The sequence below is a fragment of the Vicugna pacos genome, chromosome 11, assembly GCF_048564905.1.
Source record: "Vicugna pacos chromosome 11, VicPac4, whole genome shotgun sequence".
NCBI classification, from domain to species: Eukaryota; Metazoa; Chordata; class Mammalia; order Artiodactyla; family Camelidae; genus Vicugna; species Vicugna pacos.
Window position 1 is genome coordinate 77,102,020 of NC_132997.1, and position 20,218 is coordinate 77,122,237.

The 20,218-nt window shown below is 33.6% G+C and overlaps 1 protein-coding gene across 3 annotated transcripts in view; it reads left to right on the plus strand.

Moving 5' to 3' along the window:
• SLF2 (SMC5-SMC6 complex localization factor 2) overlaps nucleotides 1-20,218 on the plus strand; it is a 39,924-nt gene extending 19,706 nt beyond the window's left edge. For all 3 annotated transcript variants that reach the window (XM_006210508.4, XM_031682720.2, XM_072971767.1), the window contains exons 11-20: nucleotides 655-796; nucleotides 5,260-5,362; nucleotides 6,282-6,458; nucleotides 7,800-7,897; nucleotides 8,457-8,544; nucleotides 9,947-10,078; nucleotides 10,531-10,608; nucleotides 12,350-12,436; nucleotides 14,645-14,713; nucleotides 16,873-20,218. In XM_006210508.4, coding sequence (XP_006210570.1) covers nucleotides 655-796; nucleotides 5,260-5,362; nucleotides 6,282-6,458; nucleotides 7,800-7,897; nucleotides 8,457-8,544; nucleotides 9,947-10,078; nucleotides 10,531-10,608; nucleotides 12,350-12,436; nucleotides 14,645-14,713; nucleotides 16,873-16,908 — 1,010 coding nt within the window. In that variant the 3' untranslated portion in view covers nucleotides 16,909-20,218. The remainder of the gene's footprint in view (nucleotides 1-654; nucleotides 797-5,259; nucleotides 5,363-6,281; nucleotides 6,459-7,799; nucleotides 7,898-8,456; nucleotides 8,545-9,946; nucleotides 10,079-10,530; nucleotides 10,609-12,349; nucleotides 12,437-14,644; nucleotides 14,714-16,872) is intronic.

The window sequence follows — 20,218 nt, forward strand, 5'->3', positions numbered from 1 at the left end:
AAACTCCAATTAAAAAGTGGGTGCATTTTTCCAGTTGCATTGAGAAAATGGGGTATAAGATCTTACAAGTGGCATCCCTTGCCTAATTTTTACCAAGTCATGGCTTACTGTGCTGGTTAAGTGGAAATAGTTGCAAGTTTATTTATTTAGATAATTAACTTTGATGGCTTTTTAATGGGCAACAATATTGTACTGAGGAGATTGAAAGTATCCACTGCAAAAATATGACAGCTGCTTTCTCACCTTTGAGATCCCTTATAATGAAACAAGCATTGTGATTTACCTTTTTCACTTGTCTTAAGGATTCAGACTATATAGGCACTGAACATGGTAAAATCTTTCTGCATTAACAGTAGTTGATTTTTTACCAATATTATTTCCAGTCTTTTCAAAATATGTTACTTCCTCCTGAGTTACACCTTTTTATCCATCACTCGCAGATACTTTGTTCATAAATGTCATTTCCTTCACGTTTATTTGAAAATCTTTACTTCCTATATGATCATTCAAATTACTGTATTATTAACATATCATTTCCAAGCTGCCATTTCTATTAAATTATGGTAATCATGTTTCACATCCAGACTATTACCTTGCAGCTGTGGGTTTGTGAACCTGGGATTTGGTAATAAAATATTTTCTTCTGTTAACTAGATACTTTCAGTGATTCACCAGTTTGGCCCTGGATCCCATCACTATCTGATATAGCTGCTGTGTTTTTCAACATGGGAATTGATTTTAAATCTTTGTTTCCTCTGGAGAATCTTCAGCCAGACTTTAATGAAGACAATCTAATGTGAGTGTTCTTTGCATAATAAGGTCCTGAAACATTCTTTTAAATAATATTAACAACAGTTAATATTCATTTGATAAATTCAGTATCTGTTCTTGATTTTTTTTTTAATTTCTCAAAGTTGAAATGAGTCTTAAATAAGGTACATTCTTGGTGGAGAGGTAATTTATTTACTTATTTATTTATTTTTAGTGGAGGTACCAGGAATTGAACCCAGGACCTAGTGCATGCTAAGCATGCACTCTACTATTTGAGCTGTGCTATCCCAAATTAGGGTACATTCTTAACATCTGTCTTAATCTAAATGCCATCATCATATTTAACAGGGAAAAATGGAAATATTTTTAAAATGTAAAAAAAATTTTTTAATTAGGACTGCCCATTGTTGTTTAACATTATTTTGCAGCTATTGGCCAAAGCAATTAGACAAGAGAAAAAAATAATAGATACAAAGATTAGAAATGAGTTGGTGCAAGATTCATTATTTGCAGAAAAAGCGATTTAATCTATACATAGAAGCCTAAGAATCAACTCAAAAGCTGTGACAAGCAAGTAAGAGAATTTGGTATGGGTGCCAGGGTAGTGTTTTGGGGTTTTTTTGGGGGGGGGGGGTAATTAGGTTTATTTATTTATTCATAGAGGAGGTACTGGGGATTGAACCCAGGATCTTGTGCATTCTAAGCATGCCCTCTACCACTTGAGCTATACCCTACCCCACTAGGGTACAGTGTTAATAAAGAGAAATTAGTAACCTCCAGGTATATGAACTGTAGCTAGTTAGAAGATAATACTTCATTTACAGTAATAAGAGAAATATATGAAATACCTAGAAATAAACTTAAATAGAATCTGTGTGTGTAAAAACATTACTAAGAGACAAAAAGACCTTGATAAGTGGAAGAGCATATCATGCTTTCAGATAGGAAAATTCAAATTCATAAATACGTTAGAGCTCCCCCTAAGGTAAACTATGAACTTAATGAGATCCTAATAAGAAATGCCAGTCAGATTTTTGTGGGAAAAGGAGACTTAGGACTCTACAGGTGATTCTAAAGTCATATGGAAAAAATAATACCCAGGAAAGTTTTGAGAAAGAAGAGTTACGAGGTGAGACCGACCTCGTAACAGATAGTAGCAGATAGTAGCAGATAGTAGCATGGGACAAGTGCAAGGATTCAAAGCTCCATCAGTGGAACAAAATAAGTCCAAAATAGAAACAACTACTTAGTAAAAGCTAAAAGTAGTATTTCAAAAAATGAGGAAAGAGTGGGCTGTTCAGTATCTTGTATTATCCAATATTTGAAAAACTGGACAGCTATCTGGAAAAAAATTTTGCATCCATACTTCAAACTGATAGAACAAAGATTTAAATGTATACATTGAACCCACAAAAGTAATAGGAGAAACTGACAGACTTTTTTTTTAATAATCCTAGAAGAGGGGAAAATAATTATATGTATGAACTAACACTCAAAAGTCCTAAAAGGAAAGATAAACATATGTGACTGCTTAAAAAAGAAAATTTCCATGACAGTAATCACCATAAACAAAGTCAAAGGAAAAACCTCAAAAAAAAAAAAAAAAAGAAAAACCTCAAAATGGGGAGGAGGGGTGGGTGGTGAGAAGACTATATATATCATACTGCATAGTGCTATAGTATTTAGTATTGAAAAAAATCCACATATAAATGGACCTGTGCAGTTCAAAACCAGGTTGTTCAAGGGTCAACCATACCACAGTACTACATGATCCTCCTCCGTTGATTGAATCCACAGATATGGAGAAACCACATGTATGTCATGGAAGTGTATAGAAGGCTGGCTGTACCTTATATGAGAATTTTAGACTTTGTGGCAGGTGCCCCCCCCCCAACACCCATGTTGTTCAAGGGTCAACTATATATGAATGACATTCTGATCACAGACAAAGGCTTAAATTAATAAGAAAAAGATCAATAACCTAATTAGTAAAATGGACAAAGGAAGTGAATAGACTGATCACAGAAAAATTAAATAGTTTTTAGACTTTATGAGAATATACTAATCTTCACTTTTGAGAAAAATGCAAATTTTTGTTAGTTGATACTGCCAGAACCAAACTCTTCATCGCTCCGGTTCTCTTTCCACCTCATGTAGGATCCCTCCTTGTTGCTCAGGTGTAATCTTTATCTGAAAATTTGTTGGATAGTAAATTTTCACATAAAGACTGTATAAAATCACTTTAAATAGGAAAAATAATGCTTTTCCAGACCATCCAAAAACCCTGACCTTTTCCCCCAAACATTGTCAAAGTACTCAAACTCTTATATTTAGAAAATTAAAATACTGTTTTATTAGTTAACATTTAATGAACTCAGTAGTGTGTGGTGATTTTGTATATTGTATATAGCAGGTTTGAATTTTTCTTCACTGTAGTGAGCGGGTACTGTAGTGGAAATAGTGAAATAAAGATACATAATGATCGCATTGAGACACAATAAATGCAAATAATATTTAGCAAAATAGTTTTTTTGGTTGACTACTTGCCAACTGAAGAGTTGCCTCAGTTAGGTTTGGTGGCTGGAGCAGATAGGTGGTGGCTATAAGTCACTGTTGCTGTATACTGGTAGGCAAAGATGAACACAGGTAAGGAAGAGTGAGTTGGTAAAGGAATGAGTGAAACATAATAAACACCTGTCTAAACAACATGAAGATGGTACTGAATCCTGTTGAGATATGAACACAAGTCACATGCAACTTACCCATTTTTGCTAGTATGTATATGCATATTTATAATAGCAAATTTCTATCCAAATAGTAGATTTGGAGTGAAAAATGTTTAAAGATTGTCAGAGTAAATATTCAGGCAGCAAGAGTAAGACATTAAAGAATATTAGTACAGTTCTTGTCTTGACCATTATTCTGCAAGTAATACAAACTTAAAATTTGAGTCCTAACCTTTTTATTCTATATCCCATCAGTTGTCACACCCCTGTGTTCCTTTTCCTCTACCTGTCTTACAGCTATTCTTTCCTTTTCCTTTCCAATGTCAGTCTAATTCAGATATTCTTTTCATGTCTAACATGGCTAAAATCTCTTTCCTCCTGGGGGCTTTCCACCTCCAAGATACGCATTCTTTTCACTGTTAGAAGATTCCTTTTATGAAAGCTTCTTTCTCCATTATTAAACCCTTTACATCTATATTGAAGACTCTACAGTTTGACTCTGACCAATTTTCTGTTTTGTTCACCGTTTTGTTCTAACCAAATTGATCTGCTTGTTCTTCCTCCACATTAGCCATTGTTGCATTGGATCTTCCTCAGACTAGTCTACTCACCAAGATGTTATCTTTCTCACTTGTTGAAGCACTGTTTATAAGAGCAGAAGACAGTTAATCTGTAGGGGAAGGGTTAAGTAAATCATGGTACATTAGTAATAATCATCAAAACTACCAACACTTACATATTATTTACTATATGCCAGACATGGTTCTAAGGGCTTAATATATAGTACTTCATTTGATAGTCACTACAACTATTAGATAGTATTTTCATTCCCATTTACAGGTGAGTGAGGCACAGAAAGATTAAGTAACTTGCCTGAGGTGGTAGCTAGGAAGGGACATAGGACTCCTGAGCAGATATTTTAAAAAATAGGAAAGTTCTTCATATCTCATTATGGGAGTATCTCCAAGCTATATTAAACAAAAAAAGAGAAGTGCACAACAAGAGTATATAGTATGCTACTATTTGTATTAAAGCAAGGGGGGAAAGGTATGTTCATATTTATTTGTATATATATAAAATGCATGTAGGAGGAAAGACTAAAACTATTATTGATTGTGGGGAGGGGAAATGGGAGGCTGAAGGCCTAGACTGGAAGGACAATTCTTTACAGCACAATGTGCCTTAGTATCTTCTCACTTTTTGTTTAACCATATAAAAGTGTTATTTATTCAAAAAACTAAACAAGAATATATTATCTGTCTTTTGAAGGCCAAATTTATGTGTCTCTTCCATGAACTTTCACTGATTTCCTCAATCAAAATTGGGGTGCTTAGAATTGTTTATATTGCTGTAACAGTTTCGTTAGGCCACTCATGAGGCCTTTAAATATTATGAGTTCCTTGTAGTCAGAGCCACCTTCTACATAGCTCTCTGATACCAAGAGCAACAAGGAGAGTGCCTTATAAAAAGTAGCTGTTCAAGGGAAGACGAATGCATAGAGATAGAAATCAGGTATACTTGGAGTAAAAGATAGTGGATTGACTCAGATCTGACATGAAGGGACTTTTAGGAGTAATAGAAATGTTTTTTCTTGATTTGGATGGTGGTTACACTAGTATATACATTCATCAAAACTTAAAATGGGTATATTCCTTTTTTTGTATGTGAATTATACCTCAATAAAACTTACTTTTTTTATTGTTTGGTGCTTCTCAAAATATTCTGTGCTTAATTTCACATTGCTTTGTTCACTTTTCCATAGTTCTGAAACACAGATGACATTGGGAGGGAAAGGAAGTGAGGATTTATCTTGTAAGCCAATTTTTTCAGCTCTTCCTGAAACCAACATTTTAAATGTGGTTAAGGTAGGAGAACTCTTTTATATGTCTTTAGCATGGGCTAAAACCATTTCGGTTTTTTTTTTAGTTTAATTTAATTTTTTTATTAAAGTATAGTCAGTTTACAATGTGTTAATTTCTGGTATACAGTATAATGTTTCAATCATACATATGCATCCATATATTATTCCATTTCATACTCTTTTTCATTATAAGTTCCTACAATATATTGAATATAGTTCCCTGTGCTATACAGTATAAACTTGTTTATCTATTTTGTATATAGTAGTTAGTATCTGCAAGTCTTGATCTCCCAATTTATCCCTTCCCACCTCCTTTCCCCTCTGATAAATCATAAGTTTGTTTTCTATGTCTGTGAGTCTGAAACCATTTAGTCTTCTGCTTAATGGTTTTAAAACAAAATCACTAATGTTTTACCATGAGGTTTCTTGTCTCTGAAATTTCTTAGCAATAATCTTTGTATTAAAGGTTTTTTCTGTTTTTATTTTTGTTTTAAACTAGGGTCAAAATAGAACTTTAAATCAGAATTTACAATTAAAATAATTCTAGGAATAACCTTACCAAGAAGCTTTTTGAAACTTATTTTTTGAAACCAGTAATTTTTTAGAATTAGAATACATGAAGAATTATTACTTACAATGTAACTTAGTGACCAAGAGTTAATAAAAGTGTTAAGAGTTTTAGTGGCTGAATCAAATCAATGATTTTGAACTATTAAGAAAATCTTTAGAATGAAAAATGGAGAAGGAAATACTTATCCTATCAGTTCAACTATTAACATGAGTGTTTCTTGCCTTTTTTCCTATAATGATGTTTTGATTTCTATATAGTTCTCTTGCATTTTTTTGTCAAAAAAATTTATAATATAGACTCTTAAAGCAAAATATATTTCCTGAAGTTATTTTGTCTCTGATGTGCATCCAAGTTTCTAGGCTTGTGTACATCTATACATCCAGAAGGTTACCAGGATCGTGAAATAATGTTACTGATTTTAATGTTGTTTAAAATGAGTTTGGAGAAACAACTGAAACAGATTCCTCTAGTGGACTTTCAAAGCCTCCTGATAAACCTGATGAAAAACATCAGAGATTGGAACACAAAGGTAATGTTACTTAAAACTTTGGTATTTTAGGGGGGAGGGTCTAACTCAAGTGGTAGCTTGCATGCTAAGCATGCACGAGGTCATGGGTTCAATCCCCAGTACCTCCATTTAAATAACAAAGAAACAAACATAATTACCTCCCCCCACCCAAAAAAAAAACCTTTGGTATTGTTTTTTTGTATAGCATCACAATCTGACTTCATAGTACAAGCAGAACTGATAGTTTCTAAGCTCAGTTAAGATCTTCAACAGATGAAAAATAAAACAAAGAAGGGACTATCTTTGCTAAAACTATATTTAAATTCATGATAACTGAATTTTTTCCAAAACTGCAGCTATTTATTCAACAAAAAATGTGTTACATTTGTTGGGGATTTACTGTGAGCCAAGCATTGATCCAGATGCTAGAGATACAGCTGTGAAAAAGATACAGCCCTTCCCCTCCCAGCACTCTTATTCTAGTTAGAGGGTTCGGTTAAAACAATGTAAATGTAGTCTATAATATTGTGTCAAGTTGTAAGAAATGCTGCCAATTAAAATAAAGCAGGACAAGGCAGGGATGCTCTTCTATTTCACATGAGGCAATTAGGGAAGTCCTTTCTGAAGTGACCTTTGAACAGAGACCTAAATGAAATGATAGAGTGAGTCACACATACAACAAGAATTTGAGTTGAACTTCTGCAGCCATTGAAGGTAAATATGTATAATTTTTGTTAGGTTTTTTTTTTTAATTATATTTTTCAACCTTTTTTGGTGGAAAATGTCAAAGCTGCAAAAGTAGAAGAGTGTAATGAACCCCTAAGTACTTACCACCCAGCTTCAGCAGTTACCAAGACACAATCAGTCTTGTCTCATCTGTTACCCTCATCCTATACTTTCTTTCCCTACTCAGAAATTATTTTGAAGCAATTCTGTTAGACTTTAGATACTGGAATGGTTGAGGATCCCTTAAATTCAAGAAATCCCAGGTCAGAAACATGTATTATCTTGTGCAACTCTCATCATGTACCTTTAGAAACTGGGATTTTTATTTAGATTACTTTATTCTTCAAGAAAAACTGTTTCAATACAGATATAGATATAATGTAGCAAAAAACATTAAAGCCAAATGAAATTCTGATAACTGCATCTATTCAGTCTATTCTCGGGTTTAAGATAAAACTGAATCTTTACTGTGGTCATTTTAGCAAGTTCTGGAGTGCATGCTATTTCTAAAAATGAGTGGGTTTTTTTTTTTTTTGTAATAATGCTTGTATTAGGTCAAGAAGGGACATAAATGATCTGTTAGATGTTTGATTCTACTGACCTGTTTGAAAAATCTTGATCATCCTTTGTTTTCAGGTGCCTGAACTCTGTCTGGCCATAAATGAACTGTCCAATCATCCCCACAACCTTCTGTGGTTGGTACAGCTGGTCCCTAACTGGACATCACATGGAAGGTATTGAAAAGTGAGAACTAAACACTAAGAAAAATGTATGTTTACATTAATGAAATACTTTTGGGTCCTTTATTTCCTTTCATCATTCCTTGAATGCTAGATCAGTCTTTTATTTCATATTCAGCTATGGGAAAAGACATTGATAGCCTGATTCTGATTAACTCAGATCACTTTGTGATACTCTTGATTTTTAATTTTAGCTTATCTGATAACTTAATATAGATGACATATACCATGAAAATGAATTCAATTAGAATATTTTTACTTTAGTAAAAAAAAGAAAATTCCAGCAACAAAATAGATTTTTTAACAGTAAATCAGCAGAGTCAAAGATAAAGGCCTTTAATGATGTGTGTGAGCTTCACACAGCTCTAACTTTGTGTACCAATATTTTACATGAAAATTTTACTGTTCTAGTAAGACTTACATGTTCTTATATAGCCTTCTCTTGAAACATTAGCTATGTTTCCAATTAGAAGAACTTCTTTTGACTCACTCATTTGCTTCTTAAGCAGTATTGATTAAATACATTCTAAATACTTTAAAATTCTAATTTCAGGCAACTGAGGCAGTGCCTCAGCCTAGTGATTATTTCAAAGCTTTTGGATGAGAAACATGAAGATATCCCTAATGCAAATAATCTGCAGGTATAAACAACATTTTTGTTTTCTTTTAATAAATGGGAAAAGTGTAGAGAAAATTGATGGATCCTATGTCAGAAGGCCTGGGGTTAGTGCTTAACTCTCAGGCATAGTACTATTCGTGTAATCTTTTTTTTTTTTAACATACTTTATTATTTATTTATTTATTTATCTGTTTACTTTCAATGGAGGTACTGGGGATTGAACCCAGGACCTCGTGCATGCTAAGCATGCACTCTACTACTGAGCTATTCTTCACTCCCTACTATTCGTGTGGCCTTTAGAATGAGACCCAGTTTCTTCATACGTATAATGGAGATGGTATCACACCCTCTACCTCATAGGGTGGTTGTGGACAATTAGAATATATAAAAAGGACTGGAAAAATCATAGTGTGTTACATAAATATGACATTATTTATTAGTTCACCTTGTCAACATTAGTGATTTTATCACAAGATTGAAAATTGCAGAACTATTACACATAAATTGCATCTTGTACCTATTTTAATATTAAATAGTCTTTAAGTTATAGAGCTTAAATGTGGTTTCCCTTCAGTATTTGTTCAGTAGTAAATATATCACATATTTATGACTGTGTATAAACATGTCCTATGGAAACTCCACTCTGAGAAGTCTTGTAAGCGTTTTACAAACATTAATAGCGCTATTGGGGCTTTTCATAGTTGAATTTGAAAACTCAACATAGAACCTGATCTAGATGCGGTATTCTTGTTTGAATTACAACTCAGTACAAGATACTCTGCTAAGTCCTAGGGTTAAAAAAAAAAGTGAATAAGATAGAGGGACTCAGCCCTTGAAAACATAATCTAGTAGTTGAAACAGAATTAGCCAACCATTATGGTACAGTGTAGCAAAAACAGTAATGGAAGTATGCACGAGGTTCTGTGGGACAGAGATTGAAAGAGACAGCTGACTTCTACATTAGTAGAGTTGAGGTAGATTAGATTCTAGATTTTTGGGGGGAACACACCAGAGCCACCAGGGTAATTAGCAAATAGCTCTCAGTCCTTTCAGTAATAACTACTGTTATCAAAAGAAAATTCTTTTCAGAATTCAGTGACTTCTCAAGGGAAGGACATTCAACTTTGCTGACTTTCAAATAATATCTCAGAGAAAGTACTCCCTTTGACCTCCATTGTAATGCCATTTGGTCTCCTCCTTAAGCTCTTATCCTCAATTACAAGTACTAAATCTTTAATTTAAAATCCCTTTTAAGCAATTGAGGACTTTTAAGTAAAGAAGAAATAGATATTGTTGAACTATAAGAAGCTAAAGGGGCAAAATCAGAGAAGGCAAAATGAACAGAGGACACACTGAAAAAAAAATAGCCTAAGAAAAAGCAACTGTATTGCTTAATATTGTTCAAGGTCTCTTTCTTTTGATAGGTATCAGTCTTACATCGCTATCTTGTACAAATGAAGCCTTCTGATTTATTGAAGAAAATGGTCTCAAAGAAAAGGGCTGAACAGCCAAATGGCACTATCGATGATAATCTTCATTTGGAACTTGAAAAGCAGGTATCCAGGGCTAGATCATCTCAAAAGAGTACTTATGAACATAACCAATGACAGCTTCCTAACCATAGACAGATAGCATAGGCATTTCTGGGTTTAGAGACTAGATATATTCTAGCAAACAAAATTATATAGTGAATGATATTTTTATTTATTACTGTCGTGAAATTCTTCAATTAACTAGAGAACTGAGATAAAAGGATGGTTGTTGGTAATTTAATACTGGGAATATTTTTTGTAGCCCTTTTCTTGTGCATTCATGAGGTGGTAAAAGGAATGCACTTGAGTTAGAAATCAGAAAGCCTGGGTTAAATACTTGACTTATCCTTACTTACCAGCTCAGTTAACTTTAGCAAATCCCTAATCTTTCCTGGGCAGTTCTCCTAATGTACAAACTGGGATGACATCTGTGCTGGTTAATTCATGGGTGTTCATTTTATTCATTTCTCTAACAGGCGTATTATTTGACCTACATTCTACTTCATTTAGTTGGTGAAGTTAGTTGTTCTCATTCTTTTTCTTCTGGACAGCGGGTAGGTACTGTTCAGTGTTTTTTTGTCTTTAAAAAGTGTCACTATTGTTGCAATGAATTAACATTCTTTGTACAGAAGAAAACTTAATATAATAACTTTAATCAAGTTAACTTTGGATTCGCTCCAGAAATCTCAGCATACACTGGAAAGAGAAGTAATAATAATCTTGCACTTATATCATTGACAAGAATTATTTGTCTACAAATGTTAGTTCTGCTTATTGGAGTTGAACTTAGCATCATTACTTGGCAACAGTATAAGACATTAATAAGATATCAAGATCACCAAAACCAAATGGGATAATAACTCTTAGCTGGTTTCTTCCCATCTCGTCTCCCACTCCACTTTTTTCATTAGAAATAATGTTTGCCTTCAAAGTTAAACTGATGGTAAGTCATGCTACTTCAGATACGCATTTCTGAATTAATCTCCCTATGTTAAGATTTTCATTTTGAGTGATTTTATTCTTCCTATACTATCATGTAACTCCTGCGGAAAATTCTAATTTAATTTTTCATATTTCACACCTTAGGTAATCCAACCCCTGTTTAAAACTTTGTATCTCCATAGGCATTATCAAAAGAACAAAAGACTGGTTCATGTGTTTTTATAAATCCCCTTGTGCATAGAACTATGTTTACTCTCCCGGTTGGAACCTGATAATAGTATATCTATAATGTTGTTATACTTTACTCTTTATACTTTTTAATTTTTTTCTGATTAGAAAACAATTATTGCTTTAAAATTTGATTATTATAAAGCCATGTATCACAACATTGTAAACTGACTATACTTCAGTAAAAATATATTAAAAATGAATAAATAAAACTAAAAATGAGCATTCTTGGGGGAAAAAATCACATAAGGTAGAAAGTGAGAGACTATAACCCATTGCCATCCTGTAAATTTCTCCATAATTTATACATATACTAACATAATTATTTTAACAAAAATGGAGTCATGCTATTCATATTACTTGCAGCTTGTCTGTTTTCCTACTTTAAATTAAGCACTTCTGTCTAATAACTATAGTATCTCAAAATCTTTATTGACCTTTATTGATGAGCATTACATTTTTTTGCAGTTATACATAGTGCTATCATGAACCTATGCAAGCATTTCTATAGGGTAAATCTCCTAGAAGTAGAAATGCTAGATCAAAGATTATAAATTTTTCAAATTTTTATTATTTTTAAATAGCTGTTACCATATTTCCCTCCCAAAAAGTGTCCATTTACATTCTCACCTTAGTATATTCAACCTTAATATACATATGAGAGTGACTGTTTTAGACTGTACACTTCTAAAACTTAAGGCACTTAATTTTTCAAGGAACTACTATTAAAGCTTGTTTTGTTCTTAGAGAAGAAAATTGGTTAGCTGTTACTTGACTGACTATTTCATTAGAGAATGTGTTAAAGAAAGGACTCTAAATTTCTGAGCACTACATCATGATCTAAACTCTAGGGTTGATTTTCATTAATGTGCCTTAATACATAGCAAAACAACCTTTATTTTTTGTGTATTTTTTTTGCATTAACTAGCAGTCAGCCATCCGTAGTCTTATTGTTGTGGCAGTTACTACTTTTTATTGCTTTGACTGCTATTATGTTGGATAGTTAACATCAGAAATTACTAAGGTAGATATTTAAATGATTGTTAATTGTTCTTGCTACATAATCTCTTTGTTAATTTGTAATGCTCCAGAGTTTTTTTCACCCCTTGCATTTTTTTTATACAGAAACACTTTGTACACCTCTGTGGGGCTTTGGAAAAGCATGTTAAGTGTGATATTAGGGAAGATGCAAGACTATTTTATAGAACTAAGGTATGTATTTTTCTCACTGGGTTTTTTTTTTTAACCTTGGTTTCATTAATATTTGAGTAAGAGAAGCATATAAGCCTCTAAAAAAGAACATAAAAGATTAGAAATATGACTTTCTCCTTTAACAACAGTAATCAGCTTCTACTAAGTACTTCTGGCTAGATTGAAAGTGTAAGGGAAAAAAATCTCAAGGCAAATATATTTTTCACTTTACTATACTTTCTGTTCTAAAACTCCTGACAGCTGAAGAGAAAAATTTTTCTAGTACTTATGAAACTTCTCAGTCTTTTTTCCCATTGTACAAATTAAGACTTTTATGATTGAGCTAGCTTTAAGGATTAAAACATTGTTTAAATATATAAGTTTTAAAACAGTGGTTATAAAATTTTGTGATGGTTGAAATTTGTTTTATTCATAGAGAAGAAATAGGTTAACTGTTACTCTTTGAATATTCCATTAGAGAATGTGTTAAAGGAAGGACTCTTCAAATCTCAGTCCTTCATCACCTAGTCTGAGCTCTAGGATGGAAATAATTCAGCAGTAAGCTTGCTAATAAGCTTTTTTCTTAAAGGTTTAGTATATTCAAAGACAAGCTAGATAGAAAAGCTGAATATATGAGTATGGAGTTAGGAAAGAAATTTCAGTATTAAAAAAAATTTTTGACATGTTTTCCTGAAACAATAAACTTAAACACTTTTAAAAAATTTTTTTCTTCTGAGGATTTTTTTTATTCCAAATCATCTTTTAGCTTTTGCAATGTAAAGCTGATTCTTTCTTGCCATTGGTGTCTGAATAGTCATTGAATGTGAAGTTTCAGCATTGTAACTTTATATTTTATATTAATTAGCTGTAAAGAGTAGCCATTTCAACAGTGCCCATTCAGATTTAGTATCAGTATTTATTTTTAATAGATTTAAGTTAATTACAAAAATGAGCAACTAATGAAGTTGTATCAGATTGCACATTTTCAAATACATGAAGAGGATGGCCCTTTGCCTTAGAGTGTAAAGCATAGTTTCAGAAGCACATTCTTTTGAACATTGGCTAGAGTTACTGGCCCATAGACCTTGGTGGTAGTAGCTACTGCTGACAGACATGCTAAAAAGGAGACCACCCAAGGTTTTTGTTTCTTAAAGCCAAGAGCTGGGCGTAGATTGGTGCAAAGGTTCCTCTTACTTAGAGTGGAGAATGACACAGAGATCTATGGAAATTGCTTCAGGAGATGGTCCTGCTGAAATAAATGAATTATATGCCTCTCCACAAGCCTCTAGTAGAAAAGGTGGTGATTGTTTTGGAAAAACTGAACTCTTAAGTGGGAAAAAAAAAGCAGACCTTGGAACTTACTTTATAAACTTAAAGCAACTGTAAAATTCATGACTTGTTTAAAGTATTTTGTCAAGCAGTTATGTTCAAGAACTAATTGAGAATCTCTAGTGTGGTAGGAAAGTTTGTTTCACACACAGACTTGCAAAACCTCCAAATGTAGGAATAGACTGAGTATTTAAAGAGGAGTCATAGTGCAGTCCATCTTTGAACAACACAGGTTTGAGTTCTAATTCTGTCCAAACTGTTTCAACTTCCTGCCCTTGGGTGAGTCATTTATCAGTTCCTTTGTTTTTGAGGCAGAGATAGCAGTATAAGGATTTTTCTACTGTGCAGGGGGTTGGCAACCCTAGCTCCCACATTGTTCAAAAGTGAACTGTACTTTGAATAAATCTAGAGAGGCTTAACAGTGAATTTTGGACCTTCTGATAATGTGGAAAGGAACAAATGACAACCATTTTTTGTGGCCTTGAGTTTTTCAAATGGAACTTGGGAGGCAGAAAACAGCCAAAGTCTTGTGTCCTGTGATAAAGCCCACTCTTCAGTTTCTCTATCTGGGTGTTCAAAAGTTAGCAAGTTGAAAATACATATCTTGAAAACAGAAAATGTTTTTCTGGATGATCTTTAGAAACTAATGGGAAAATGGAGTCCTAAGCATTCAGTATTTTGGATATTATGATGAAGAAAGTTCTTAGTCTTAGTAATCACTATGACTTGAAAGATCCTCCAGAAGATGAGTAGTTTATTTTCTCTTTCTTGACAAAAAATTAAATTGAGTTGTTGGGTGTGGGTCTGTCACAGCTGTCAGGTCTTTTATATCAAACATTAAATTGATTTAGGTGAGGATGTTTTGATCTGATCCCTTTTCCCTTTCTTGATATTTTTAAGGTAAAAGACTTGGTTGCCAGGATACATGGAAAATGGCAGGAAATAATCCAGAACTGTCGGCCTACTCAGGTGTCATTTTATTAAATGACTTTATTTATTCTTAATGGTTTTACCAAATGATATTTCTTCATATTGTTCAAAAAAGTATGACAGAGCACTTGCTTCTAGGTATCTTAAGATAAACTAAAAACTCAGTGTACTTTGTATATATTTTTAAATTTTTGTTTGCTTTATATTCATTAATTTATTTCCAGAAGTGGTTGCCCTCATTTTAAAATGTTACATTGCATCAAATGGAGGTTATTTCATATGGAGCAGGTTTCTTAATATTGAGATAAAGTTCATATATCATACATTTCATCCAGTTAAAGTGTACAGTGGTTTTTAGCATATGCACAGTGTTGTACAACCATCACCACAGTCTAACTTTAGAATATTTTTGTCATTCCAAAAAGAAATCCCATACCTATTAGCAATCACCCCTCATTTCCCAACCACCTGCACACTCATCCCCACTCCCCACAAGCCCAAGGCAATCCTAGGCAAGCACTGATTATTTTCTGTCTGTATAGATTTGCCTATTCTTCACATTTTATATAAATGGAATGATTTACCATGTGGTCTTTCATGACTGGCTTTTTTTGTGTAATATGTTAAGTAAATTCATGTTGTAGCGTTATATGTCCATTCTATTGCTTAATAATATTCTATAGTACGGATATATCACATTTTGTGTGTCCACTTATTAAATGGACATTTGAGATCTTTCCACTTCCTGGCTGTTATAACATGCTTCCATGAACATTGTGTACAGGTTTTGATGTGAACATATGTTTTCAAATGAGAACATCTTGGGCATATACCTGGAAGGGGGATTGTTTGGTCCTGTGATAACTCTGTGTTAAATGTTTTGAGGAACTGCCAGACTGTTTTCCAAAGTAGCTGCAATGTTTTACATTTCCACCAGAATGTATAATATTTCTAATTTTTCCACATTTCTTGCCAACACTTGTTATTATCTGTCTTTTTTACTCTAGCCATAGTAGGGTGTCAAAGTGGAACATCATTGTGGTTTTAATTTGCATTTCCCTAATGACTAAATGATGTTGAGCATCTTTTTATGTGCTTATTGGCCATTCCTATAGCTTCTTTGAAGAAATGTCTATTCAGATCCTTTGCCCATTTTTTAATTGGGTTTCTTATCTTTTTATTATTGAATTGTAAGAATTCTTCATATGTTCTAAATACAAGTCCCTCATTAGGTATATAATTTACATATATTTTTTTCCCACTCTGTATGTTGTCTTTTCATTGTTTTGATGGTATTATTCATAGAACAGGAGCTTTTTATTATGGTAAAGTCCAGTTTTATCTTTTTTTTTTCCTTTTGTCACTTACACTTTTAGTGTTATATCTAAGGAGACTTTGCTTAAGAGGGGCATTGTTTAAACACTTGCTGTTAAGTTTGCCGTCCTGCTTGTTTACAAACCAGCTAATGTGGGATTGTGCAAAATGCTTCTCAAATTTTAATGTACGTAAGCATCAACTGGGAACTTGTTGAAATGCAGCTTTTGATTCAGTGGGTCTGGAGTGGAACCTGAGATATTCTGCATTTCTAACAGATTCTCAGATTGATGCCATTGATAATGGCATCCAGGGACCATACTTTCTGTAGATATGGCCAAGAAGTTGCTTGTATTTTATATCAGAGTAACAGGAACACTGAAGATTAGTTAAGAAGAGCAATCTCACTGTTTTACGACATTTTGACTCTTTTGCTATTGATATTCATAAGATATTCCTGCCCTTTTAAAGAAGTCATTGTGAAATTTTAATACTTTGTTGTTCTTGCTGTTTTAGTTTCTAACCTCAATAGACTTTTTTTAGGCCAGCCATCTTTGCTGATGTAACATTAAAACAGAAAAGAATTTAATATCAAAACTCTGTATTAATCTGCTTAGCATTTTACTTAATCTTCTTAAATATGTCCTTCCATATGTGTGTGTTGGTGAGGAAAATATCTTGTACTTACTTACAGTTCTTTTAATTGTTAGACCATAATATGTGAAACTTAAATCTGATTACCATAAATTTTCAGAGAAATATATAATATCAAGATTTTATTACTTTCATTATCAAAGCCCATTGTGTGATGATTAGTAGTTTTATAAGGATTAATAAATAATCTCATGTTCCTTTACCCTGTTTTCCCCCCTCCCCTTTTCTAGGGGCAGCTTCATGACTTCTGGGTACCAGATTCTTAACAGGAGTTGCAGCAGCAAAATTACGAACCAAGAGAAATTCAATAAGAGCCTTTCCTAAAAGAAGTAGAAAGGATTACTGCAGAATCCAGTGGAATGCTAAGAAAATGTGCAGTAAATGTGCTACTTGAATATCTTGTATGAAGCTGATAATGAAGAAATTGCCATTTCTGAAGCAGATATGAAGTGTGATCTGCTTAATTAAGGCAACTGGCCTTTTAGAAGAGCAGAATCCTGTAACAAGAGGGGAGAGGTAGAAGCAGCTAACAGTTGCATGTCTGACTTGCCCCTGTTAACTCCTCTTGTTAAATGTAAGCCAGTTGTCTTTTGTTTTGTTTTTGTTTTTGTTTTTGTTTTTGTTTTTGTTTTTGCAGCACTTGGATAATCAAAGGAAGTATGTAAGAAAGGGTTTGGACCAACTTTGAGGAGTTGGACATGGAAACAAAGATCAAGTTGCAGTTTGGTTTAATTTTCCCTCTTGGTTATTTTAGGAGTCAAAGGGAAAGCTTAGAACTGAGTTTACTGACATAAAAGATAGATCTCTTCTGTAACTTCTGTAAACCACTGGGAGGTTTCGATCCATGCAGTTTTCTTCACTATTCAAGATTATAAATCTGTTAGGTTTTTAAAATACATTTAAACAAACATTTGAGAAACAGAAGTTTGTTATATTGTCAGATCCCTTTAAGGGGAAGAGTTTAAGCTATTAAACAGTGGCTCTGTTTTTATTCCAAAACATACATTTGCAGTTTGTTTTGGATTTCTTCTAAGTGCATATATATATTTTTTTTTAATACTGGTTAAATTTTAGAATCTTGGCTAAATCTTAGAATTCTGCCCCTTGGTAGCCATATTACAGAAATCTATATTGTAAAAACTTAAAGATCTGAACAAGTTTCCAAAAACCTTACTTTCATGAGTATATAACCTTGGCAGAGACCTGAATGGTGTTTATTCTTTGGTACACTACGCACGCGCGTTTGTGTGTGTGCGCGCACGTGTGTGCTTGTATTTTAAAGTTGTTGCACTTGAAAACCACAGCTGCTCTAAATTCTTAAACACTGGAAAGCCATCCTTTGGTTTAAATGGTGGAGGGTTAGTAGAAGTGCACATGCTGGTCTTAGCCCAGGGGCCTTTTGAAACCTTTGGTAGTAATAGCCTCTTACTAGCTAACTGAAAAATTCTTTTGTTGACTGAGCGTCTCTTTTAGGAGGGTTTGTTTCTTGAAAGATAATGCCAGCTTTTTTTTTCTTTCTTTCTTTCAATATTGACGTAGGTGACACTGCTCTCCTGAGCGCTCTACTGCCTCTAGTTGTGGGGAGAAGGATAATGGAGGGGGAGGGAATTGGACTTGATGTTTATGATTTGAGAGGGAAGAAAACAAATTTTGAAAAATAGCTTTCTACCTCTAAATTGAGGCTTAGAAGTAAAAAAGCATTTTATCTTAAACTTATCATTTTAAATAGTATCAGTAACTTTTGAGCCCATGTCAAGCATTGAGCAGTTAGAGATTTTATAGGGAAGACTTAAGTTAATCCAGTTCCCAAGAACCCGAGCTGAATGAGGCTTCAAGAGTCAGACCAACAAAAGTTATATTCTGTGTTGAGTTTACTGGTAAGAATATTATTATCCTGATACTACCTCTCAAGGGTATTGTTAGAAAATGCCACTTACGGTTAATGAGATAGATACAAAGAGTTATATTTGACAGAAGCTTGAAACTCTGGCATCTATCTGCCCAACAATGGGGGCTTTCACTCTCTGTAATTTAATACTTTGTAGATACATTATTTGTGTGTAATTTTATAAGTGTTCATATTTTTCTCATTTTGCATTGTGTAAAGTGTACAAAATCTCAAAGTATAAAATACTGCTTATATTGCTTGTAATTATAGTGTGTAAATATTTTCTAATCGTGTACATTGATGGGGGGACAAGTGGGATATTCAGGTTTTTTTTTTAAGTGACCCTTTTGTATTGCAATTTCAACAGATAACTGCCCATCAAATTTAAAACCACTTTGATACACTTTTATTTAGCAGTTCCAATAAGAAAAATCTATTTTTAATTGTCTTTCTCCATTAGAGAAAAATTACTTCATCTGTCCCTTTAAAATAAATGGCCAAACATCAGTTTGGACCCTTGTATTTATGACTTTGGTAGATGTCTGTAGTCTCCAGGTCATATTCCAGCCAGTATTTGCATTGGGGTTCTCATGAAAAATGTTTGTGATTCTCTTGAGCACAAGTAGCCCATGGTTTTTCTCCCAAATCAAGTATTATCCTTCTCCCTCCTGAGTCCCCATACTTTGTCTCCCTCATGCTGCTGTTGCCCAGTGAATGGGATAGTAGTGGGGGGGAGTATGTTCATTGCACAGAGAATGTCAGGCCACTTTTGGGACTTGGCAAACAAAGCTTGCACTGAGTGGTGGTGTGTTTGGCAGTATTAACTGTGCCAAAAATCACCTTGTCTAATTTTCTGGATATGTATGTCAAACTTATTACCCTTATTGCAAGCTGAAAATCAAGGTACTTGTGTTTATGCTTTTGTGTGTAACTGTTTGCCTTTTCTAAACTACTTTCGTTGTTATCCTGAAATATAATTCTGTTGGTTATATCATGTCAAGTGAAGAGGCTCTCCATGCACAAAATGCATCTATGTAGCAGTAAACAGCATTACTACATTTTCTGTCTATATCTCCTGATGGCAGTGGTGCCTTTGTCACCTTTTGGAAGGTTGGCGTTTTGTTTTTGTTTTGAAATAGAAGTAATAGCTTGCTTTTGACTTCACAAAATCTCCCCCAGATGTAAAAGATAGAAAATGGTGTGTTGTCATCAAGGCTCAGTTGGAGTATTTGCATTTTTATTTCTGTCAAAACAAATATAGTTGTTGGGGACTGGCCAGTAAGAATGTGTGGAGTCTTTAAACCAAGAGTAATTTTGAAATTAAAAAAAAAGAAATTTAAGAGGTGACCCATTAACAAGTGACTGAGTTAGAGAATTAGGGAAGGACTATCCTGGTTTGTCTCTAGGGAGGCAAGATTAGGGTACTGTGGCTGGGCGTGTGGAGCATGATCTGCAGTTGTTATTTCTTACTCATTAACAGTGTTGGTGCACCTCATTATTTGTGTGTTTGTTTTCCCTGGGCGGTCCTGTCAGCCAGTTAATCCACCAGCTCTTAGGCAGTTTACAGGTAAAGTAAATGCAGATTTCTTTTTTCTTTCCTTTTTTTTTTTAAGATTTTATACTACATCTTGTTTAAAGTCCTATGAATGTATGTGTCTGTTATTAAAATGGCTTTTTCTCAGTTTGAA